The sequence below is a fragment of the Tuber melanosporum genome, assembly GCF_000151645.1.
Source record: "Tuber melanosporum whole genome shotgun sequence assembly, scaffold_173, strain Mel28".
In the NCBI taxonomy this organism is placed as follows: Eukaryota; Fungi; Ascomycota; class Pezizomycetes; order Pezizales; family Tuberaceae; genus Tuber; species Tuber melanosporum.
The window spans coordinates 114,734-139,767 of record NW_003298834.1 but is presented as its reverse complement, the minus strand read 5'-3'; the positions used below and the strand labels follow the sequence as shown (position 1 = coordinate 139,767).

The 25,034-nt window shown below is 47.4% G+C and overlaps 3 protein-coding genes; all 3 read right to left on the bottom strand.

The window, feature by feature from the left end:
- Positions 1 to 6,554: 6,554 nt before the first annotated feature.
- On the bottom strand, positions 6,555 to 8,489 carry GSTUM_00003485001 (uncharacterized protein; the record flags this gene model as incomplete). XM_002837116.2 has 4 exons in its annotated part: positions 6,555 to 7,133; positions 7,188 to 7,357; positions 7,424 to 8,232; positions 8,286 to 8,489. 2 exons carry the CDS (start codon positions 8,487 to 8,489, stop codon positions 8,020 to 8,022), a joined length of 417 nt encoding a protein of 138 aa, XP_002837162.1. The 3' UTR covers positions 6,555 to 7,133; positions 7,188 to 7,357; positions 7,424 to 8,019.
- Positions 8,490 to 16,293: 7,804 nt separating this feature from the next.
- Positions 16,294 to 18,672, bottom strand: GSTUM_00003484001 (uncharacterized protein). XM_002837115.2 has 3 exons: positions 17,401 to 18,672; positions 17,262 to 17,340; positions 16,294 to 17,180 (listed from the first exon to the last, which is right to left on the bottom strand). The coding sequence occupies exons 1-3, from the start codon at positions 18,457 to 18,459 to the stop codon at positions 16,969 to 16,971; spliced, it is 1,350 nt and encodes a 449-aa protein (XP_002837161.1). The 5' UTR covers positions 18,460 to 18,672; the 3' UTR covers positions 16,294 to 16,968.
- Positions 18,673 to 22,341: 3,669 nt separating this feature from the next.
- GSTUM_00003483001 (uncharacterized protein) lies at positions 22,342 to 24,523 on the bottom strand. XM_002837114.2 has 3 exons: positions 23,659 to 24,523; positions 23,350 to 23,516; positions 22,342 to 23,121 (listed from the first exon to the last, which is right to left on the bottom strand). Exons 1-3 carry the CDS (start codon positions 23,686 to 23,688, stop codon positions 22,962 to 22,964), a joined length of 357 nt encoding a protein of 118 aa, XP_002837160.1. The 5' UTR covers positions 23,689 to 24,523; the 3' UTR covers positions 22,342 to 22,961.
- Positions 24,524 to 25,034: the final 511 nt, after the last annotated feature.

The following is a 25,034-nucleotide window of genomic DNA, read 5'->3' as shown; positions in this document are numbered from 1 at the left end:
TAAAACAAAATATAAAACAAAACCAAGTATCAAACGATACTTAAAACAAACCAAGTATCAAAGCAATACTTAAAACAAAACATAAAACAAAACCAAGTATCAAACGATACTTAAAACAAACCAAAGTATCAAAGCGATACTTAAAACAAAACATAAAACAAAACCAATAACCGAGTACCCATACCGGTTACAGACTTGAATATCTCCAGATTTTCTTACGGTACCTGCAAGCTGGGAATTACCCAATCCAGCACTTGCTACTGTATTAGCAGTTGGCTCTAGCATCAACAAAGCCTGTAATGAATCCGGTAGTGCTTGAAGGGACTCGAGATTCTCAGGAGTAGGATTCTTTTTTGGGTCATGTATCAGGATCAAGAGTTCGGCTAATACAATTCTACATTTGGCCTGAATATTATAAACCTGTTTCTTTCGTTCTTTTTCAGCCTTATAAGTATCAATTCTATGGTGGTTTAAGGCTGTTCTTGCCTTATTAATGGCAACTTGAATACTTTTCTGAGCTTTGTTGATTGTATCACTTTTCTCCTTCTCTTCCTTCTTCTTAATGTAAAGTCTTGCTTCCTCCACTGTAATAATACTCCCTTTTTGAATAACACCACAGGACTTTGTCTTGCATTTTTCCACCTCTTGGATTCTGGCTTGAAGGGTTCTGTATGATTCCTGCTGAAGTTGCACTTCTGCAAGGCAGATTTTAGCTCCTTTTGCTTATTGTTAAAACTGGTTTTTGGAGGTTGGACTAAATGTTTCTGCTCTATCCACCGATTTTCCCATTTCCTTCTGGCAGTCAAAGTAGGTACTTGGCAGTACTGGAAGTTCCAAGTTGATACCCTCCTCTATGGCAGATCTGGTTGAGCCCTTTTGAGAGGTTCAATTTTCAAAGATGATCAGAGATTGACTATTTGATGCTCTCTTAGAATTATGATGCCGCATCTTCTTCAAAGCACACTTGAATAAAGAAGGAAACGTTGCAGAATCATTAAAGACATTCTGAATAGTATGCGTCTTGAAGGTTTGATCCCGAATAGATCTTAGGTCTCGGAAGATTGATGAAATTGTGTATTTCATATCGAGGTAGTGGAGTGCATTATAGATTGCTTTATTGTGGTAATACTTCCATGGGCAGAAGACACCAACATCTAAAGGATGTAGGATGTGAGTAAGATGGGAGGGAAAGGCAAAGAGAACAATCTTGTTCTCATAACACTTGAGAGTAAAGTCATCTTTACAGTGGTTAATATAGCCATTAAGCAGAAGAATACACCAATGTTTCACCTCAGGACCAGCACCAACATGCTTGATAAGGTGATCAAGCCAGGCTAATACAATATCCTCATTGTATATCCAGTTTGCGAGATAGTTATTACTTCTACACCAGAGAGATTGTCTTATACCCAGGTTTCTATGATCTTTTCAACGGGACAAATAATGACAGGTGGAATTGGAGGACATCCATCTGCAAAAAAATAGTCTCAATAATAGTAACTGACTTGTAGTTCTCCAGACTGGTCATATACAATTCTTTGACTTAAGTAGGAAGAATAACAGTCTTCCTGGTAGGACACCTAACTCTAACTCTAGACTCATCCATATTGTATATGTACTTTGTATGGTAGATTCCATATTTCGAATGTGTGTCCTGATACTCGAGAAAGAAGCTCTTTAGATCTTCTTCACTATGTATCGCAACTCGAACTCGGGCAATCAGTTTAGACTTAATCATATAAAAGTATGAATTCTTTTTGAGCCATTGACGAAACCAGACTTGCGAAGGTGGATTCTTTTTTTCTTGCTGTCTGAGATGACAAATAGCAGCATAAATGATGAAGAGAATTGCTCCTGTACTTATTTCTAATTGTTCTAAACAGAAGTGAAATGCTTCCTTCTCTTGAGTATCCGTCAAGATAATATTATTGCCACTATAGTGATTAAATGTACCATGAGAGTTCTGTTCTTGGTGTCACTAGTGAAGTTGGCACATTCAGATCTATGAGGGTTTCACATTGGAAATAATGGCTGCTGTACTTGCCTTTTCACTTGGCTCTTTATTAAGCCATTCCATTGCTTGATCTAGGCAGTACTTCATTTCAAGCTTACTCATGGAGTCCGGTATCGGTAAATCAGAAGGTGGGGCCTCATTGGTACTAATGGGAGAGGCTGGAAAACTGACAGGCGCAGCTGAGGAACTGGGGAAGATGACCGAGAAGCTAAGTGATGCCATTGCTGCAAAAAATAGAGTGCTGTTTTGAGGTGGTGAGAGTGGGTTCAGATAGAACAAGTGGAAAGAGATGAAAATTGATGGTTCTGGGCCCAGAGCTTAACAGTTGTGTCTCAAGTAAAATTCATTAACCTCTGGGTCAATCGTGAACTGTGTAATACTGGTGGGGTTGTTTGTTTTGTGTGAATGGGTGATTTCTTAAGGTGGAAAAAAAAAAAACTGTGGCATCACACTTGCTTTTGCATCACTTGCTTTTCCCGACTATGAGGGAAGCGAAATAGGAGGGTATTCGGCTATTATAGGAAAGGTGTGATAATAACTTTGTTCCCTTATTCGACACACTTTAAGCCAACAGTAAGGACAGGAGCATATATAAAACAGGGGAAAAATCGTCCCGATCCTTCCTTGGACACCATTTATATATATCCTTTCCCCCACGCATGTCCCCATTTCCCTGCCCACTCCTGTGACAACAAGTGGGAGACGCAGCGGCCAGTGGGGAACCTTCTCGATAAATCGCAATAACCGCGGGGCGCGGGGAACCACCCGTAGTAGTCTTGGAAGCACCTCGACTGACCACCGCTCAGTATCTTCCTTTAAATTAACCCTGGGATCTTCTGAGCCATCACTAACATCGCACTATTAGCTAGTATAGCTTCCTTTAATTTCTATTTTTATCATTTAATTCTAATTTTTACTTTGCCCTTCTAATTAGTTTCTCACTTTCTGTTCTTGTAGGTTCGTTGACAACTCTCGAGCCAGAAATCCTACCATCCTCCCCACTGCCTGGGCCTATAGCGCAATCACAAGAGTCTCAGATCATGGACAAACTTCTGCCGAGTCACTGTAGTGTCTAAAGTCTTCTCCTTTTCCCACCTACTTTGCCACCGTACCATATCATGCCACCCGGCCTAGCATACGGTCCAGAAGCCCTCTCCACTTTCCGGGCTCCAACGGTTCACTTGCAGCAGTAATATAGCCGGGAAACAGGAAACGTAAGGTCCACCGGATATCGGGAGGAGCATTAGCCGATAGACAACAATGGTAAACTCATAGAACATAGTCTAGTGGCGGGAGTAAGTCTGAGGCTTCTGTTATTCCGAAAGGGTACAACCACCACCTAATCCAGTCCCTTGCTTACCACAAAACCTCGATAACCTCCTAACCCCCCTATGAGATCTACAATAGAAAACATGGAAATTTCTGATATTGAAACACATTACAATACTAACCTACAGTTACTCGGCAATACTTGTAGTGGTCTCGCATTAGTCATGCACCCTCCAAATGATTGGGCATTAAGTGTCACACAACAAGCCTCATTCCCCGCTTTCTTCAGCTGTGATCAGAGAAATTTTATCAACTTCCCCACCCGATACCCCCTCAAGACATTTTACCATTTCCAAATTCAACCTATACTTTTGAAGGAATACCATGGCCCAGATAGCGCATGTCGAGCTCGGCGACAGCAACGCCAACTGCGGCAACATAACGGGCAGCTTCAACGTTTATAAATCCGACGAGGATGCGCAGATTATGCGCTGGCTCTCTCCTCTAGAGCCAAACAACAGGCACCAAGGCGTGCGCGATGACCGGTTTGACGGTGTAGGGGATTGGCTATTGGAAACTAGCGAGTTTCGGGAGTGGAGGGGCGGTGAGGGTGGTGTCGATAAGGCTGTCGTGTTTTGCAGTGGGAATCCGGGAGTCGGCAAGACGTATCTCAGGTAAGTGGCGGGACTCCTATAAAGGAAGCGATAATTGCTGAGGATCGGAAATTCTAGTTCCCTGGTGATTGATAGCCTATGCGATCAGGCGGGGGAGAGGAACATCATTGTTGGAGCCTTGTACTGCGACTTCCTTGCTCAGCAAGAGCAGACAATCACCAACATGATGGGGGCTATCTTGAAACAGCTGGTAGGCACAGGGGACATCCCGAATTATCTGCGGGAAGCGTTTCATAAAGCGAAAAGGGAGCTTGGTGGCAGAGGGATGCGACTTCCGGATCTGATGGGAATGTTGAGAACCACAATTGCTTCGCTGCCCCAGGTTTTCATCTGTATCGATGCGCTTGATGAATTCTTACCGAAGCATCTGCCGGAACTCCTTAAGTCGCTGAGGGATATTGTTCGGGAGTCCCCTAGGACGCGAATATTCCTCACTGGCAGGCCTCATGTCGGGGAAGATGTTCAGAGACATTTCACTAAGACCGTTGTGATACCCATCAGTCCTAACGAAGATGATATCAGGAGTTATCTGCAGATGAGGTTGGACGGGGACGCCGACCCGGAGGCGATGAACGATGATTTGCGGGCGGACATTATTGGAGCTATCTTGGAAAAGATATCTGATATGTAGGAGCATCTATCATTCTCACTCTATAATTGACCAATACTCACCCATGATTATGTGTAGATTCCTCCTTGTTTCGCTCAACGTTGACGCTATTTTGGGAGAGGTGACAATTCGTCAGAGAAGGAGGAAACTTGAAGAGATGACCAAGGGCAATGGATTGAGCGATGCATACACGGCAACTCTAACCCGACTGAAGGCGCAGAAGGGAAACAAATCAATGCTTGGACTGAAGGTCCTGATGTGGGTGTCTCATTCGGAACGGCCATTACGGACCGGTGAGCTCTGTCATGCCTTGGGGGTGGAGGTGGGATCTCCGGATCTGGATGTCGAAAACGTTCCTGCATTACGGACGCTCCTAGCATCTTGTCTAGGTCTTGTCACGGTCGAAGCGTCTTCGTCCACTGTCCGACTAGTGCACTTTACTCTACAAGAGCATCTCTCAAGTGATATAGCCCTATTCCACAGCCCCCACTCATCAATTGCGGAGGTTTGTTTGACATACCTCAATTTTGAATGTGTCCGGAATCTCTCGCCAACACTTCGGTCGGCCCCCCCGACAATGCCACTTCTAGGATATGCTTCCTGTTACTGGGGGGAGCACACCAGAAGGGAGATGACGGAAAATGTGAAAGCGCTTGCGTTAGGGCTTCTGGGTAGATTTGATGAGCATATATCTGCCCAATTAATGTTATTGCATTATAATAAAGAGAAAGGCCCTTATTTTGACGGAGTTGGAGGACCTATCGGACTCACAGGGCTCCACGGGGTAGCATTTTTCGGGATCGTGGAGATAATTGCTGCCATATTCAAGATGAAAGAATGGGGTATAAATGCAACTGATTGCATGGGGTTCACAGCTCTCACATGGGCAGTTATAAGAGGGCATGAGGAAGTATTAAAAGAAGGTCTTGGGAACGAGAGGAGGTCAATCCCAACAATGTAGACACCAGATAGGGCCGGACGTCACTCTCGGGGGCCGCTCAGAACGTGCATGAGGGGGTAGTAAAGATACTCTTGGAACGAGCGGATGTCAATCCCGACCGGGAGGGCATCAGTGGCCGGACGCCACTTTCGTGGGCCGCTGAGAACGGGCATGAGGGGGTAGTAAAGATACTCTTGGAACGAGGGGATGTCAATCCCGACCAGGCAGACACCTACTACGGCCAGACGCCACTCTCGCGGGCCGCTCAGAACGGGCATGACGGGATAGTAAAGATGCTTTTGGAACGAGGGGATGTCAATCCCAACAATGTAGACACCGAACATGGCCTGACGCCATTCTCGTGGGCCGCTCAGAACGGGCATGACGGGGTAGTAAAGATGCTTTTGGAACGAGGGGATGTCAATCCCAACCAGGCAGTCACCGAACATGGCCGGACGCCACTCTCGTTGGCCGCTCAGAACGGGCATCACGGGATAGTAAAGATGCTTTTGGAACGAGGGGATGTCAATCCCGACCAAGCTGACACATACTGCGGCCAGACGCCACTCTCGTGGGCCGCTGAGAACGGGCATGGCGGGGTAGTAAAGATGCTTTTGGAACGAGGGGATGTCAATCCCGACCAGGCAGACACCTACTACGGCCAGACGCCACTCTCGTTGGCCGCTCAGAACGGGCATCACGGGATAGTAAAGATGCTTTTGGAACGAGGGGATGTCAATCCCAACTAGGCATACAGCAAAAACACCACTTTCAAGGGCCCTCTCGAAAGGACATGATTGAGTCATAAGGATGCTACTTGAACGAGACAGTGTCAATTCTGATACAGCAGATCGCGTTGGTTAGGCATGCCTCCTGGACTCCGCTGGGCATGGGGGCAAGTGTAGCAGGTATGCCATTTAGAGGTAGTAACCTCAACATCGATACCACAGCAATATGTGGCCAATATGCGCTCCTATTGGCAGACCCAATAAGCGGGAGCCAGTATCGGACCTCAAAGACCCTCTCGTCCCAAGTCCGCAGATAGTGACCCCCCTCAACCGAGCAGTCCATGCGACCTGTAAGCTTCTAGCACCTCCCTCGGGAAAGCTGGCGCCCACCCTAGCATCACTCGGTAGATTCTCTCACTTGCGATCGACTGCCTGTCTTTCGGCTTTTCCCATTTACATTCTTCCTTCGTTACCTGAAATATTCCCGCTCCATAACTAATTGCCGAACAGTGTTAATAGGCTTTGATAGAGAGTGTTTTTTCCTGTTTCGACTCGCTATTTGCTCTGCATCTTCTTTCGATCTTTTTTTCTTTTCTCCACCTTTCCCTTTCTTGGATATCCGGTTAGACAGACTCGGTCCATGTCATCTCCTTTCTCGTTGTTCTCCATTCCTATTATTTGTCAATATCATAGCTATTTTTTCCTTCCCCGGGCGGCGGCGATAGCACAGCCCGCCTCAGGCAACGGGTGGGGATGGATACAATACTAAGTTAAGCTTAAGACGCTCGTCTTCTATATCCTCAAGTTGTCAGTTTACAGTAATATCCTTCCACCAATTTCTCTTTCAATACCACCAAGTGATCATCCGCCGATCTCTTTTTGCAGACTATATATCGTACTACCATACTAAATGCTAGTTCCGCCATATCTCATCACAGGAAGGTGCCCAAACCCGTAAAATAAAGCCCTAAACCTTCACTTTTCGAATACGCCCGTCCTTGAAATCATATGATACCAGATTTGGCCTAGCTTGCAATTCAGCAAGGGGGCGAAGACAAGGCTATCGTGGTTTGGCCCATTGTGTAGCAAGTACAGTCGATGCTTAGTGAAACAAGTAGGAATCTACACATAACGGTCTGTAAGTATACATCATTGATAGAGTTTGAAACGCTAAATGCTCCTACGCACATATCTGATATCCTTTCCAAGGTAATTCTAACAATATCCGCCCGTAAATCATCATTCACCGCCCCCGGCTCGGGGTCCCTGTCTAACCTCATGGCCAGATAGTTCCCAATATCAACCGTGTTTGGGCTGATGGGTATCACAACTGCCTTGGTGAAATATCTTTGAACGTGGGGCCTCCCGGTGAGGAATGTTCACGTCCCGGGGACTCCAGAATAACTTCTCTCGGCTGCCTGGGGAGCTCTAGCACATTCTTCGGTAAGCACTTGTCCAACGCATCGGTACAGATGAAAATTTGGGGTAGCGGGGCAATGGCGGCCCTTAGAACTCCCATCAGGTCCGGGAGTCTCAGCCCCCTCCCACCAAACTGTTTTCCCTTTATGAAACGTCCCGCGCGGATATTTCCGGATGTTCCCTCTACCTACTTGCTGCCTCAGAATAGCTCCCATCATGTTGGTGATTGTCTGCTCTTGTTTGGAAAGGTAATCGCAGTACAGGCCCACAGCAGCGATATCTCCCTTCCTTGCCTGATGGCACAGGCTGTCAATCACAAGGGAAATATCATAGCATTTCTGGCCCTCAGCGATATTCGCTTCTCTTCAAAGGACCCCACCACTTGCCTCAGGTACGCCCCGCCCACCCCGGATTCCCACCGTGAAACAAGACAGCCCTATCGACTCCACCTTCACTACTCCCTCACCCCCCGAAACTCCTTTTCTCCCAAATACCAATCCCCCGACACCGCCGAACTTCTCGGTGCGCGCGCTTTGATGTCTGTTATTTGGTTCCAGCGTAGAGAGCCAACACATACCCTGTGCATCCTCGTCAGGCTTATAGACGTTTTTACAACTATTCGTTATACTACCGTTGTGCGCACTGCCGTCGCCCATGTGGACCTGTGTATGTGCAGTCCGGGCAATGGTATTCTGTAAGGAATACTGGTTGAATGTAGAAATAGTCCAACAATTTGTAGGGATGTTAGGGGAGTTGTTGAGCTTTCTGTGAGCATGGGTGTCATGAAGAATGCGAGGCGGTTTATACTAACATTCCGGTATTGTGTGACGACCATTCTCCAATCATTTCCACTTGGGAATGTAGTGTGCGCGTGGTGGTGAAAGAATGACTTGTGTATTTCCTAGCTACGACGCCGCTACTTAAGAGAAATACATGTGTGCCAAGCCTCGCTCCCTAGCGTATGCCAAACCCTACTGCGCAACCCCAACGCCCATGAGTAGCTACTGGTACCTAGTGCCAACAGGGAAGGGTACATGGCAAATATGAGACATGTCTCACGAAGCACTTCTGTCGAGTGAGCGCATACCACAGACGACTACTTTCTGTTAGAATGCGGATCTGATGTTTGCACCAGTTTACTGCTGCATCGTTCTTTGTATGATCAATCGGGGCACTCATACTGCGCTATGTTGCTTAACTTTAACCCTGCAGTATGAATGCATAGGTTGCTGACTACGTATGCATTCCAACACACCGATAGTTGCCTTTATACCTACCTCCTTAAGCAGCGCTTTACTTTCCCATCCCTCTTCATCGCCGACTTCTTCTTCTCTAAGAAGCTCGGAGTGATAATCCTGCAACTGCAAGCACGAACACCGGCGAAGATCCGTAGATCCCGCTTAGTAAAAAAAACAAACCCGGAAGTGATAAATATCATGTACAGTACGTAGTCTGGGAGGAATATAATTCGGGGGAATAACCACAAGCTCCGGGGGTGTTTAGCAGAGGAGATTTGAAATCACGCAGTGTCTGGTAATTTGTCCCCAAATCACGATCTGGAAGAGTCATCCGATCCGGGGTTTGGATAATACTACCATATCTATGGCTATGCGGGGTATGTTATTAGAAATTAGTGCCAAAAAAAAAGAGAACCCCAGTCTACATAATAATAATATGAGGAATATACCCATCATGTCAAGTAACCTAAATTGCGACTCAAAATTATGGTCAAGTCAGTCGGGGGGTCTGGCAAGGCTTTGATTTCAAATCACGTTTGCCAAACGCCCCGCTCAAGTGCTCCGAGACAGCTCAGAGTATATATAAATCCGCTCAAATGTGTTCGGAAGAGCACGGGTCCGGCAGTCGGAAAATTCCGGGTATCATACTTTCCCACATCGCTATGTATTAAGGCCCCCGCCACCGCCCACCATCCGCAACGTCTTGCGTGGTATGACATTCGCCCCCGCCCTGGGTATCCATCGCCACTCTGTTGCCCAGGTAGTTTAACAGAGTGATGCTTCATGATTGCTGACATCAGGCTGAGATGTTACGATTGGAATGGGAGTTTCTAGTGGATTCTTTTTTTTCCCCGAAAATTTTTTGCTGGGGAGGAGCGAGGCTGCGGCCGAAAAAATCCCATGCACAGCAGTACCTATTTTGCGGGGGGGGGGGGTAGGAGAGGGCGTCCGGTGACTCACGTACTCGGAGAAATTATACAATCCATGGTACATTGATGCCTTCCAAAGTGGATGAGAAAGAAAGAGCGAGCCGAGAGGGATTTTGGTATATGATACTCAAAGCATTACGCAGGGGGTAGCGGTAGCACGGTCAGTTGCGGTAGCATGTTTGGAATAAGGGAGATAGGTGATTCACTTGGTGTTTGATATGATCGATAGCTTCACGGTATGATAACTCGATTCGGGAGCTGCGGCAACTCGGGGTCTGCGGACATATATCATAACTAGGGATTTCAAACATACGTACATTTATACCTTACTTTTTATACCATACATACCATACATACATGCATTAAAATAAGTAACCCTAAATCGATGACCCTAAAGAGTAAGTGCCCTGAATTGCTACCATAACTAGAGGTGGGCTATAATAGAAGCAACTTCTGTATCAACATTAAATTTTAATGTAAATTTTCACTTTACACCTTCAACAAACTTGAGATATTATTTGGGAGGTTATTATGAAAAACTAGTTACTGAAAATCGACTTGAATTTGTAACTAGGTTTTTTTTTTGCAATAAAAATTTAATGTATTCTTCCACATTTTCAACTCCTAGCAGTGATTCTTACAAAATGACTTTGTGGATTTCCGTGGGAACAATTTTCTTCTATCAAATATGTATCTCATAATATTAAACGGTCAAAAAGCGGTATTTTATGATGTTATACAGAGTTGTACAAATACGATACGATATCAACCCTGAACCACAACCCGTGTTCCGGCGACTTTTAGTACCCGAGTCATCACAAACTCTTTTATCATTCATACCATCGACTTTTGTCAAGTATTATCACTTTGCTCTATGTCTTATGATTTTTGGTGACCCTCCTACATTTGTTATTTCCCTCCAATCCGTTAAAACATGCTCGAGAAAATTTTACAACATTCCCTCTTGGCTTCGATTACCTCCTACGGGCATTACGACCCCAATCACAACAATGCAGATCACAAGTTTTTCCACAAATTTAATGCCAGAGTGGACACCACGTGATCCAGTCACCAAAATTGGGTATGATAGTATCATAAACAAATAGTTTATGTTTCAGCATCCGTCAATCTTAAATTTCGCAGTAACTAACCAGACTACAAGTACTGTACAGTACAGTAGCCGTGACACTCCCATAAAAAGCTGCTTACACTTAGGGCATTCACGCCACCAGGAGAAGAGGCAAAATCGATAAAAATAACAACATCAACGTCCAACGTCACCCTTGAAAAAACATGCGACAACAGGGTTCACCCATGGATACGGATTTTGAGAAAGAGAAAGAAGAGGTAACAAGTTCCGACCCAAAGATGTATGAAAGGTGCATACAACGTTTCATAATTCCTGCAAATCTCTTTTTTTTTTTTTTATTTAGTGCGGGGTTGTCGCGCTTCTTGATCATGACCCCCTGCTTAGCGGTAGAGTATATGTGAAATAATGTAAGGGGTGGTGATAATAGACGCTCATCATACTCTACCCACGAGCACTGCGTGCGAGCTGAGATCTACCAGTTAGGATGACTATATAGAGAGATTGAGGACATCTCAATTGAGGGGCCCACACACCTACCCACCTACCCACCTACCCACCTACCCACCTACCCAAGGCCAGATCATGCCTCCTACCTCCTCTATTCAAGACAGCAATTGAGATTATTCACTAACCATGGTATGATACTATACAAGAACCGTACGTAGCGCGCCGTTCACAACAACCTGGGAAAAAGGACTATCGGATCATGACGATACCCGCTCAATGCCATATCCCCCATGAACAAAGATTCGACAATACCGCCAACATACTACCATACCGGCCGGCGAGAAGCTCTCGCAAGGCGCCAAGCACAGCACCCTTCTCCTCAGACAAAGATTCTTTTTCGTAAAAGTAACTTGGCCGTTTTGTCTCAAACCCGCAATAAAATAGACCATCCCCAAGTATCATACTAAAAAAAAATTAAAATTAAAATTTTTTTTCAGGGCTCTCTCCCACTTTAACGTAATCTCGAGTTTCAACTTCAGACGCTCCTATCCCCTACCAGTCCGATAGGGCTGCCCCGGACATGGCGGTCAGGTCGGGCAACCCCTCACGATGCCAATTTCACCTGTTCAAGTGGTAACAAGTATCGCATCGTCGTTGGATTAGACTGGAGAACCATGTACGAGTACTGTACAGTACCAGAGTTAATCAGTCAGTAAGTAAGTCAGCCCCGGGGTTTTTCCCACCTGTGGGATACCCTACCGACGGAAACCGGACCAGATGGACATAAAGATCGAGTGGGCCAATCACTGGAATGATGATGGATGAGTGAATTCTTTTTAAAGGTTAAGGGGTAGACTATCCCATAATCCGCCCTACGGAAAACAGCAGCCAATGGACTGCGAGACGAACCAACCAACCCAACCAGTAACGGTACAAGTACAGTACTGTGGTACCGGCGGCCGGCCCGGTTCGAATCCAATCTGGAACTCAGCAAGATGTTCAAAACATGATAAAATTCGAAAACGCACGAGAGCGATAGAAAGTCATTACTATTTACGTAAGGTGGGGAAATATTTCAATGTTTTTGATTTCCCCGCCCCCCGCCAAGCGCTCCTATCCACATAAATTACACGCGCCGCCACCGCTACCCTCTACACACGGAGCTCTTACAAGTCGTGTCACTCGAACCCGGGTACAGCTGACTGGACCCGATTCCTGAAACGACAAACGTAATGTACTGTACTGTACTGTACCCACCGTGCCTCGCAATAAACTGGCGGTACAACCACGCATCGGTAGGAGTCGGGGCGAGATGAGGAGGGATTTAATTTGCTCTGCTAGTCGCTATATATATATGCGCTCAACAACGAACAATCTTGGAATGAACAGGTATTTTGGACTTGGTTGGAAAGGCAACAGAAAGCTTTTAGTTAAGTGTTCCCATGACAAGTATGATACCGGTATGATGGTTTTGAGCGCCCCACCGTGTCCCCCCTGCACGGGGAACTGGCAAGAGTCACGAATAAGGCCGGACGAGCCCCCAGCAGTTTTTCCAGGGCAGCTTCATCTCAGCGAAACTATCCTTGGCTTGGATGCCCTGCCGGTATCATAATATTATAGCGGGCGACGGAAGGGTAAGGCGAGGAGATGTCCTGAGTGATGTTTCGTGATTGCAGCCCTACACATATCTATTCGGAAAAAATGAACAAACACGTGGAATGAGTGAATGAACGAACGAATGAGTGAGGGTGGTAGAGGTCTCTAGGTTTTTATTTGTGGCTTTTTTTTTTCCCTTCCTCCTCCTTGGAATAACCCTTCGAGGCTCGAATTTCTGGCTCAGATATCCACAACTCTGGGCGCATTCGTCTATCCGAGAGGAGTTGAAATGGGGGGTAGCAGCTACATGATTTCGAAGTTGTTCACTGGAGATACACACCGTATGGTGCGCCCAAGTCAAGTAGATTTTACAAAGACAGTCTTGATTCCACAAAGTGATGGATGAATAAAGTAGCATGTCGCTATGGGAGACATAGATGTGGTCGAGTTGCGCAAGATTAAAAACTTCCGAGGACGGAGGTCGCTATATCAGACGCCAGGGTGCATATCATAGCCTGGCCAATCCTGTCTCTATAAGACTGACACCATCGGGAATACTGCTTACCCCAGAATTTCAGGAGTAGGGTAGGGTGAAACGGGACTAAATGGTGCGGACCAGTTATCATAATAATAATAATAATATTATTATTATTATTATTATTATTATTATAATACAAACAAACAAATTATTACCTAATCCCTTCAAGGTCTCGACGGGCCTACGCTGATGATGGAATTTACTGAATGGACAGATGGTTACCAGCAAGTGTATCCTATAACCTATGTTCGTGAGAGTTGGCCCTCAATTCAGGTCACGGCCATGCTCTCCGAACCCATCAAAGGTTTTCCTTCCTTCCCCTCTCCTCTCCTCCCCACCAATATCAGCTCAATTCCACCACCAGCACATAAAACATCCAACTTTCTAAAACCTTCAACTCAAATCTCCATCAACCTACCGTACTCAATCCAAGGGTATGTATGATATTCTCACTCACACACACACACACCCAATCAATAGATAAACACCTAACCCTCAGAACCAGTCAAAATGCTCTCCCCAAAGCACCTCATCCTCCAAGCGCTAATCCTAACAATCCTCGCCGCACTCGCCACCTGCTCTCCCACCACCACCGATAGCGCCTCCAATGACGTCTCCGGCCGCTCCGAAAACCCCAACATCCTCGACAACGCCCAATTCGAAGCCTCAGGCCTGCCCCTCATCACCCTGGACCCATCCACCGACGACCCCAACGGCAGGGTGGTCTGCGAGACCTCGGACGCCAGTCCCTGGATATGGAACTCCCGCCGCCTCGCGGCCTGGTTCCCCATCTACTTCCGCGGCTGGTGGTGCTGCAATTGGAACGTCGACGGCGGGGGCTGCTCGCACATCATGACCATCGAGGACGCCAGCACGGCCATCTGTGGGAACCAGGGGTGCATCAGGTGTGAGGATTTGGCCATGAATATTTATAGGATCGGGAATTACTGCTTGAGGGATTCTAGGGCGGGTGGTGCGTCGTACCTTAACCAGGGGAGTCATGTCGTTCTTTATTAGTCTTGTAGGTTAGCTGGGTGCAATGGGCTTTCTGTGATTTCCACTACCCTATTAGTCTCCCTTTCGTAAAGCCTTTTTTCTCCGAGGATGCCGTGAGTTGACGTAAATACATTGACGCTCGCGCTAGAACAAATCGTACCGCCGCAATCCCGCATAACCTATGCACGAGCTGGGAAGAAGTACAGTACGAGTACTCGTACAGTTATCGCATTACCCAAGAGTCCATAAACAGGCACGACCCGGACAACCCCATCATCCGTCCACAAACCCTAAAAACCGCCAAGAATCTTTCTTTACCGGAATAAAACCGACTTATTATTAGTTTTCGCCCCGGGTCCGTTCCGTGCCGGTTACTAGTACTCGTACTCGTACGAGTAAATACCGCTTCATCCGTCGATTCCCGTTTCGGAATTTTTCCGTGGGTTTTTTTGCGATGCTTACTCTCTGCGGAGAAGCGGGGCGGGGAGGAGAGGGGAAATATGATGTCGCAGGTTTTGTCCGAGAGTTGGATTTGCTAGACTATCATGATCGTGGAGGGCATTGGACTGTCGACTATCCGTCCCAAAGTTATGTTATTACCGGATACCGGCCAAGGCTTTCCTTCTCGTATCCTCCCGGGAATCCTAGAGAAGGAGGTTCGACTGCTACAGTATGATATAGTCCGAGCGGTCTTTTGGATTTTTCGCGGTTGATATTGTACTGTACTGTGCTCGTACTCGTAGGTTAACATGGCTTTGGTAATCATGCCTTTGGTCGCGGCCAATTAAGTCATCGTGAATACATGACAGAAGACTACCGTAGACTACCCCCCACATCGCACTTGTACTCACAATAATTCCCATTTCATTCATTCCTATTACTCCGACCAACACCGCTAAAACCGCTGCCATGATACAATCATACCGGTACGGTACTTCACCCTGTATCTGCAAAGCAAGTCAGGATTTACCCCGTAGTCTAACCGGGCCTTCTCTTTCTTTCCGTTCGGTCAGATATACTCTATAATAATAATAATAATAATAATAGATTATAATAGATTATAGTAGGTAGATGATAACAGCGCTCCTTCTGCCTCAAATTCATTCAGCTCAGGTCGTCATCACCATTGGGGTGGTTTAGAGATTTGGGTAATCTTACAAGTATTGTACTGTACAGTACTTGATTGAATTTAAGATATCCCAGGATACTTTTACAATATCGTGAAAACATTCTTGGATATGATGATAGTACTGTGCGAATTCCTCCTACACCTGGAAAATTTACCGTACTTACTTACTCACTTACCAAGTAATCGCCTCCAACCTATCGCAAAGAAACTTATACCATACCCTAATATTATATTCCAATCCTTTTTTTTTTCTCCCATCGCCGCATTGAAGCCTTCATCTCCCTACCTACCTACCTACCCACCTACCTACCTACCTACTCGCGGAATCCACCCCCGAAGCGAGTCGGCTCGTTCTGGTTTGGTCTCATCTCATCTCGAGGGAAAATTTCCGAACCACAATACGGTAACTGCGACTACCGACCGGTAGGACGCAGGTGGGGTGGATGGGGTTGGGATTTTCGCGGTGGTGGTGGTGTTGTGGCTGGTTGGTTGCATCTCCCTGTGCCACAACCTAATCTCGCGGCGAAAGCCATCATTCCCTGTCCGACCATCCACCCGGATCACGGGAACTAGCTTGCATCACCTTGAAACTTGTTCAATATGATAGTCTACCGGTATCCTACTTGTACGATACGATTACTCGTACAGTACCCTCCTAGACCCTAGACTATAAAAGTAGAGGAATGGTTTAATTTAAACTATCAAGATAGGTATAATATATGTAACTCTCTTCCTTCTTTCCAAACAGACCAGACCAAAACAAAACCTGAGGGGTAAAAAAATAAAAATAAAAATAAAAAACCCTCGATATCGTCAAATTTACAAACATGGTGAAAAGAGGAAGGAAAAATTGAATGAGGATGGATGAAAAAACAAAAAAAAGGGTACGATACTCAAGTGTAATGTTCAGATGATAAGAGAAGAAGGAAACAAGGAAAAAGAAAAAACTCCTAAATTAGACCCCAATAGGAATTTCCCCGCTACCAACCGACACACCGAACCCCGCACCACATTTCCCCTCCCCCAAAGGAAAATTTGAAAACCACCCTTTCCCCATACCCCCCCGCCCTTTGCATTGTTACATGATAATCGTGAATAATATGAATGAACAAGGTAAACGGTATGAGAAAAAGAAAAGAAGAGAAAAAAGCCAAAGGCAACCACCCAGTGTAGCAAACAAACAAGTCAAGAAAAGAAAAAAAGAAAAAAGAAAAAAAGACAAATAACCCCCCTGCCCCTAAATCACGATAAGCTTCTCCCGTTTCAGACTCCATTCACACACCGGCATTTTATCCAAAGAACTTTGTAGCTTGGATCGTCGGGGCTGTAGTACATCTTATTGTCTCCTAATCTAGACCTTGCCAGCGCGGAAGATATCACTCCACTTGATCTTAATAGGGTCAACCCTTGCGGTCTGGCCGCCGCCGGGGGTCTGCATGATGGTGACCGGGAGTGCCATCGGGTACGGCTGCCCCGCAATCTGGACATACTTGACGAATCCGCCGTCTGGGCCGGGGACGGTCGGAGCCTTGTCGGCAGCTTCTTGGATTTGCCTATAGTAGCCTTTTCCACCCGTTAGTCCCCGCTGACGCCGAGGAGGAGAAGCAGGCGGGGAAAGGGGTAGGAAATGGAGGATAGGCTTACCTCGAATTTCCTTGGTTCGGTTCCAGAGGTAGTTTTGCTCCTGCTTGTCGACAGCACGGTGGACGAGGAAGGAATCGTGCTGCATCGATTGTTAGCACCCTTTTCGCTCTCTCGGGGTTAGTATGGGGTGGAAACTGACCTCCTCGGTATACGAGATCTGACGCTCGTCAAGTGCCTCCTTACAAAGGTGGATTTTGGAGAACTTGGTGTATGTTCTTCGGGCAGGTTGTTGTGGCTGCTGCGGGGGCGGTTGTGGTTGCATGGCCATCAACCCGGCCCGCACCCTAGCGTCGATCTCCTCCTTCTTCCTTTTCTCCTCTTGCTCCCTCTCGCGAGCCGCCCTCTCCTTCTCCTCGAGGAGCCGCTTCGCTGCGTCCTCAATCCTCCTGCGTTCTTCCTCCTCTTGTCTCTTCCTCCTCTCCGCGGCCTCCATCTCCTGCTTCCTCTGCAGCATCAGCTTCTCAGCTACCTTTCGCTCGATCTCTTCGGTTCGGAGTTTCTCTATTCTAGCGTTCTCCTCTGCCTGCTTCTTGCTTTCCGATTCAGCCTTGACTTGCTTTAGCTGTAATTCAACGTTCTGCAAGTGTTTGGTAAGTGAAGCAAGCTCTTTGTTGTGATGGTGCCCATCGGGACCATGATGAAACCCAACTTCATAACCGGTGGGGTCGGCAGAGTCGCAGGAATCGCAAGATGAAGAGCGGGAGTGCCGTCCGCCCACTTTCGAGTGTGATCGAGAGTGAGTCTGAGAACCGTAGGAGGAGTTGCTGTAGGTTGACCCCTCCTTGTAAACCTTGCTGTTAGAGTAGTAGTAGTCAGTCCCCTGGCTAGGGGATCTTCGGCCCCTAGCGCCAGAGCGGGCCACCTCGACGTAGACAGGGCGGGTGCGGGATCGCTCCGAGTTGGACCTGGATACCCCTTGTTGGCCGATGGCCAGATGGCCATTGCTGTAGTATGGCCTGTCTCGTCCGCGTTCTGGGATGGTAATGAATGGGTCCCCACCACTTAATGTGCTTCTTCGGTTACGGGAGCTATCGCGCGAGGGCACCGGTGAGATGTTTGGGGAGACTGGGAAGATCATTGGGGAGGCGGGGTCCGCATATTGGACTTCCGGGGAGTAGGGGAAATCCGGCCTCGCTGGTGGTGGAGCTGGAGCCTCGACATAGCTGTACTGTGGGTTTGGTTGGTAAAAGGAGTCCATGACGACCTAGTCGCGGTTATAAGATTTGTGCGGGGTGACTTGGTTCGTTCGCAGGGCAGAGGGGGTGGGCTCAAGGCTCAGAATCTCAAGTGCACAGGGGGTGGTTTAAGGTTGTGAAAAAAATATGGTATCCTAATCAGTCGGTGGGGGGAAGGCTGGCAGGGAAAGACAAGCTTTATAATGTACTTTGTGGTGCTTTGCGGGTGGTTTGTGCGTTGACGGAGGGGGGAATTGTAGAGAAGCAGCGAAGGCGGATAATGAGGACCTTTTTAAGGGTGTCACAACGGGCCCCAAGGGTTAAAAGGGAAGAAAAAGGGAAGGGATGTGGGAGGGGTGCCAGGGTGAGTGTGTGGAACGACCGAAGGGGGGGGGCAGGGCAGAGAACGCATAGAGCGAGAAGTGTGTGGTGGGCGAGCTGGCACTGGTTGGCACTTGGGCAAGCACCATCAGCAGCAAGCTCGAACGCAAGCAGGGAGGCAGGCAGGCAGGCAGGCAGCAGCAGCACACCAGCGGCAAAGCGAGACTCTCGGAACGAAGGGGAAGGAGGGAGAGGGAGAGGGAGAGGGAGAAAAGCCAGCCCCGGCTAACGAACTAACCATCTGCCACCATCGTAATTATCGGAATATAGTCAAGAACCTTGGGATCAGGGCCATACCGTACCCGCAATCACTCAATCAATCAATGGAGAGAGAACTGAATATCATGCCCGAGTGCCCTTTTTGCCCCCAGGCACTCTAGCATTCATTCCCCCTCTCCTGTCACACACACACACACTCCCCCTCCATCCATCCAACCAGCAAGTCCGATATGATATGGACAAGCATACACATACCATAAACACGGGAATGCCCTCCCCTTTCTCACTACAGTACGGCACTCGCACCGCAAATATGTCCCAGCGGCGAATAAAGGGCAGATTGAAAAAAAAAGAGTAAGCAGCTTGTCCATCCACTCATCATGAACAATCCCATCCATCCCTGTAGACTACTGTAATCCCCATGTATTTCAAATCCAGCCCTCGACTCATTCACTCCATTTTCACTTTTTCTTTTCTTTCTTTCTCTATTCTCCCTTGCTCGCATCCGAACGGGTGAGTGAGTGAGTGAGTGACAGGAAAAGACCGGGGTACGACAATAACTATTATACGATGATGAGGCTCAGTATTGCAATTCACCTGTGTGATACTGTACGAGTACTTGCCGATTTTTCCATTACGACAATAATCCAGACTTGAGCTGTCCAAACATCTTCTCAATCACCTCCCCCCTGTTTTTTTTTTTTTTCTTCTCCCCTTCCCTTGAGAGGTTCTCGCCAGTCAGCCAGCAGAGAAAACGCTACGATAGGTGGGGTCCGGATACGATCAGGAAGTGGGTGGGAGAAATTAATCTTCAGTGGGCATGACTCACATTTGTTTCCCCCCAGTCAATTAACCAGATCATACAACGTCAAATCCCTACCATCCCTTCCTTCCTCCAATTCGCTGCGCACGCATGCAGGATGTGGAAGAATCGCTGGTTCTCCTGCTCTATCAGTGCTCCCCCCTCCTCCAACTGCGTGTACCCTATCCTATTCCCCCCCAATTGGGCGGGTGACGAAGGAGAACGCAAGCGCTCGTCACCGAGCGAATGGTTAAACAGGCGAAACGCAAAAAGAGGCGGAGCATCAAAAAAGACCACAACAGCGGGAGAAAAGAAAAAAGGGAGAGTCAAGACAACACAAAAAGAAGGCTGCGATTTTCCTCCTTGAACATAAGGACGGGAACTACATCATCATCGTCACTTCTACCCTATCCTACCTGCCGCACTCTAGGGCAACTCTTTGAAAAAGAGGGACAACTAACGGTCGGTACACATATTATCATTGTAGAGTTGCCTTGCATGAAGATTTTCCCCCCAAATCCCCCCGCCCCAAACCGGGAAAGTTAGAAAAGACGGGAAGAAGGAAAGAAAACCAAGATCATCGAAGCAGGGCAACAAAAAAAAAAAAATTTATCATAGGATAAACCACTTCACTAGATTTAATTAATTAGGGTTGCCCTGCCCTTACCTTATCGCGTCTATGATAGGCGCGTAGCGCCCTGGCTCCAGTTCCCGGTGTATTGGGTACACACATCACCAGCACAATTTACCTTGGGGACAAGGCAGCTACTAATGCTCCGCCATAATGTGCGGTCCGCTTCACACTGTTCATAGCAAGTTATAAGACTCCGCGTTCTCCCCTCTAACTCATCGATATACCCATTACTTTCGGGATTGGGGTACTGGTACTTGGAATAGGGAAGGAGCGGATGAGGGAGGGGTGGGGGGACTGGAACGGAAGGGGAGGAAGGAAGGAAAGGAAGACAAAGAAAAAGGAAAAAGAAAATACAATTGTTTTTTACTCAAAAAAATGTATTACTTTTTTTTTCCCTTTGATTTTCAAGGGAAGACGGACAAGCAAGAAAGGAATAAAAGAAGGGAAAGGGAATAGGGAAGTACGGTAGGTCAACCTTTCCTGTGTTGTCCAGTCGAAAGTGGCGAACCTCAGCTCGCTGCTTGCTCACCCTCCTCAGTCAAATCACCCGACTGTCATTATTCGGTGGCTATGCCATCTTTCCAGAAACCCGGGGAACAAGCAGAGGAGAAAAAATAAGCAGGAAAGTGTTGCACAGGAAGGGGAAAGGCAAGGTAGCAAAAAGGAAAAATAGGGTGGGTGGGTGTGTATGAGAGAGTGCGTGTGTGTTGTCAATTGTTCCAGGAAACCCAATCAATTGCGTTGCTCGCAGATTGAGATGGACGGATTTTGACGATAGATGGATGGATGGACGGGTCGAGATGATGGGATGCGCATTGGCGTGGAAAAAAAGGAAACAGAACGGGGAAATAATTAGCTGCGGGGGGGGCGGAGGGAGGAAAGCGAGGAATGAGCGGAAGATGGAGGGGAAGGAATTGGGGATGGAAAAGAGGAAAAAAAAAAGTGGAGTAATCGTCTATCATATGAAACTCTACTCCCACTTGTACCTCGCCAGCTGGACTACATTGATTCTCTTTCTCCCCTTCCCATCTCTCTCTACTCCTGTTCACCTTTTTTCTCCTCCTCTGCCCCTCTCTCCTTACGCTATTATTGAAGGATTGAAGGATCGTTCGAGGCATCTCGACTTGTCTCGTCTCTCTCAAATTCCCCACAGAACCCTCAACAGTGGGGGAGGGGAGAAGTCCCTGCTGGAATCCCTCGTTGGATTAGTTCGCATTGGTGGAACAACGCATTCCCTGCATACTTACGCGGTTACTTGCCGAGCGTACATCCTACCTGCCCCATATCTGGTCCACGGTACTCAATCCACCACTACAGTACCGGTCTCGAGCACCAGTACTGCACGCACGGTACTTGGCGGCACTTGCAGTGCTCATATGGATACCGCACTCGAGTACCGTAAAGACGGAAATTGGATCCCTTGCATAATATACAAAGTGCATATTGTTCACCAATTGTGTCTATTTATGGCTTCCACATCCTTCCAGCCACAGACTGGCACAGAGCGGTGCTTGCGAAGGAGGATTCATACAAAGTTCAATTCTAAATCCTTCCGGCATAGTTTGAGGATACCAAAAGGGAATGGGCGGATAAAGTATGCGGAGTCTTGGTTGGCTTGAAAGGGCAACCATATATTGCTCGGAAAGTGGTGTGGCTGGTTTGACTGGCCAGTAGCCTGTATACCCTTTTGGCAGACATATCGCCGCACATGTACACATCCGAAGACAAGACAAGTCACGTTCAAGAGCTGTGGATTTGGAGGTCGCTGGATGGGTCGGGCTATCCAACCGACAGCAGCTCACTTCTGTTCAATCCCAGGCCAACCAACTCAGCTGTCTAGACTATACTGTCAGCAATATCTAAAATAAATATCCCGAAATTGATATATTAAATTTTTCACCAAAGCTACCGCCACTCCCGCACTGAGGATATCAACTAGACGAGGGTGAAGCATGCAGAGCCGTGGATAATCTCCAAAACCCCTGGGATCTGCTAGAAAAAACATGGAAGAAAAAAACCCTCAGATGACTTTCGTAGATTCAGATTCGCAAGAAACTGCCCCATGGATATGTGCCCACGTAGCATGAAATCCGTAAGAGCTATGAGAAGAAAGTAAAAAATGGAACGCACACAAGCAACAGCGAGGTTGGTAAAAGTCGGGTTAGTCGCCGTCCTGTTCCCTTCGCTGTAGCCTCTCTGTTCCGATGTTCCTGTTGCAGCCTGTGGCAGCTGTTGAGGTAGCCATGTTTGCAACCGATCATCATCACAACTTCCATCCTCTCTGCAGAACTATTCCAACCGAAAATAACCGCTTCCCGCCCTCCCTTGAACTTTCAAAAGATTTTTTACTCCTATCTTCTCCGTCACGCAATCCTCGCTTGCGTGTCCTCTCTTATTTCCTGCCACCCCACTCCACACACCCCGGGATCCCGTCGCCTGAGGACCCACGCCCCCTCCTCACTCATCTCACATGGGTGCCATGAAGATCTTCATCTTCGGCTGAGGATCTGGTTCAGGTTATCCTGTGCCTTCTCAAACGTGGTTTCGAGATAAGTAAATTTCTTCTGGAGGTCATTGATATCGCCCTCGGCGCTCTTCTTCTCGTTCTCGAGGCGGGTGAGGACGGAATCGAGATCTTCCATAACGAACCTGCAGTCATACACCATAATTAGATATAAAATCAAGTCAATATCCCAAAGAAGGAAGCCAGAATCGATGGAATTTTCAGGTGCAAAAACGTTGTGAAGCTGTAGTGTGCGTGCGCAGGGAAAAAAAAAAAAAAAAAAGACTGTCACAACGCAAGAAAGCACATCGAACCACACACTACACAACCACACAACATGGATGATGGGGGCGGGGATAAGGGAACCACAGTACATTCTCCCAACGCCCTCGTAAACCCTTGTAGATTTGGGCATCGTATCCAACTCTTTGGAAGTCAACTGCAGAAGCCGTATGTCACGCTGTTTGGCCGCCATCTGGGACTTGACGATCTGGAGCTGTTGCTGGGAAAAGGTGGCGCGCGCCTCGATCTCTTGCATCAACTATCAATCCGACGAAAGCGAGCGGTAGGCAGCTTGGTTAGCTTCGTTTCGTATTTTTTCCCCCCCGATCCAAATCCTCCTCCGGAAGAGGGGCAGGGTAGATAGGGAGATAACGGAGGTGAGAGAGCGAGGGGAGGTATACCTTCTGGAGAGCTTCATTTGGTATCGACATTGTAGCGTGCGGGGAGCGTTTGAAGCGTTGAGGTAGGGGTGTGCGCGTGAAAAAGGGGTGAAAGTGTGTTACCGTAGAAAAGGCGGGCAGTGCGGGGAGAGAAAGTGAGGTTGTTTGCTCTCCCCCGTTCGCTTACCGGTAGTGGTGTGAGGCTCTGCTCGGAAAACAGGGATATCGTTGTCGCTCCCTTCCCGTCGGCGCGGGGCTGCGAAAGAAAAAAAAAAAAAAAAAGGAAATGCGCAAAAAGCCTTCCTGTATGATACTCGTATATACCGGTATTCATGTCATATCATAAAAAAAACCCCTCTCGAAACATATTATTAACAGGTTTCCACAAATACCCGACACACACATCCCCTTCAGAATCGTTTCATTAGCAAAAAGAAGGTTTCTCAAAAGAGCCCTACCAGCTCCCCTCGATCAGCAAATTGCAATCGAGTGACAACCCGTGAATTCCCGACCAATGACCCACCACCCCCAGTGGACTTTTTAAACCCTAAAAGGGCAAAAGCATAAAAGATTGGCAGGGAGCAGGGTGTGTGTGTGTCGATGTTGATTTTGATCGAAATCAGTTGGTGCATTCCGACTAGCTCGTCTCAAAACACAAGCCTTCCGTCGCTCAACGAGAGCCTGCAGAGAGTTATTTTTTTTTCCCCGATAGATGTATTGGATTGAAGACCGGGTATCTCTCTTCGGAGCTGACCAAGAGCAGAGGAGGTGGAGATCCTCTCATGGCCATGTTTCTCAGGCGCACACACCACTCGCGCTGACATGACCCTTGCGCCTGTGAATGAAAAAAATCTTCCCCAAGGCAAGAACCCCGATAAATTATCTCCCACCGACTTTATGAAAAAGGAAAAGAAAAAGGAAAGAAAGAAAACGTTCCCGCTGGGATTCAATAAGTTACAGTAATCACCCTAGTTCGCCTGCCCGACCATCAAACCGCTGAAACAAATTTCCCTAACTTACCGGTATCCCAAGGGGGAGGTTATACATGTACTGTAACCACCTCCTCCCCCCCATTTCTGCAAGCCGCTTTGATTCCAAGTTGCCCACCCAGTCGAGTCACATCATTCCATACGGCAGCTATAACGCTCTGCAGCCACATCTCTCTCTCTCTCTCTCTCTCTCAGGGCAAAAGCTCCAATCGGATATTGACTACCGGTATCATACCTGTTGAACCCAACCCAACCATGCAACCACAAAACCACGCTGGCAAACTCTTGGCGAAACGAGTGATTTGGTGTGAAGTCTGCTGGGGGGTGGGTGTATATGTAAGAACAAGGCTGGCGAACAAAAAAACAAAACGAACGAGCGAGCGAACACGCACAATGCACAAACGCACG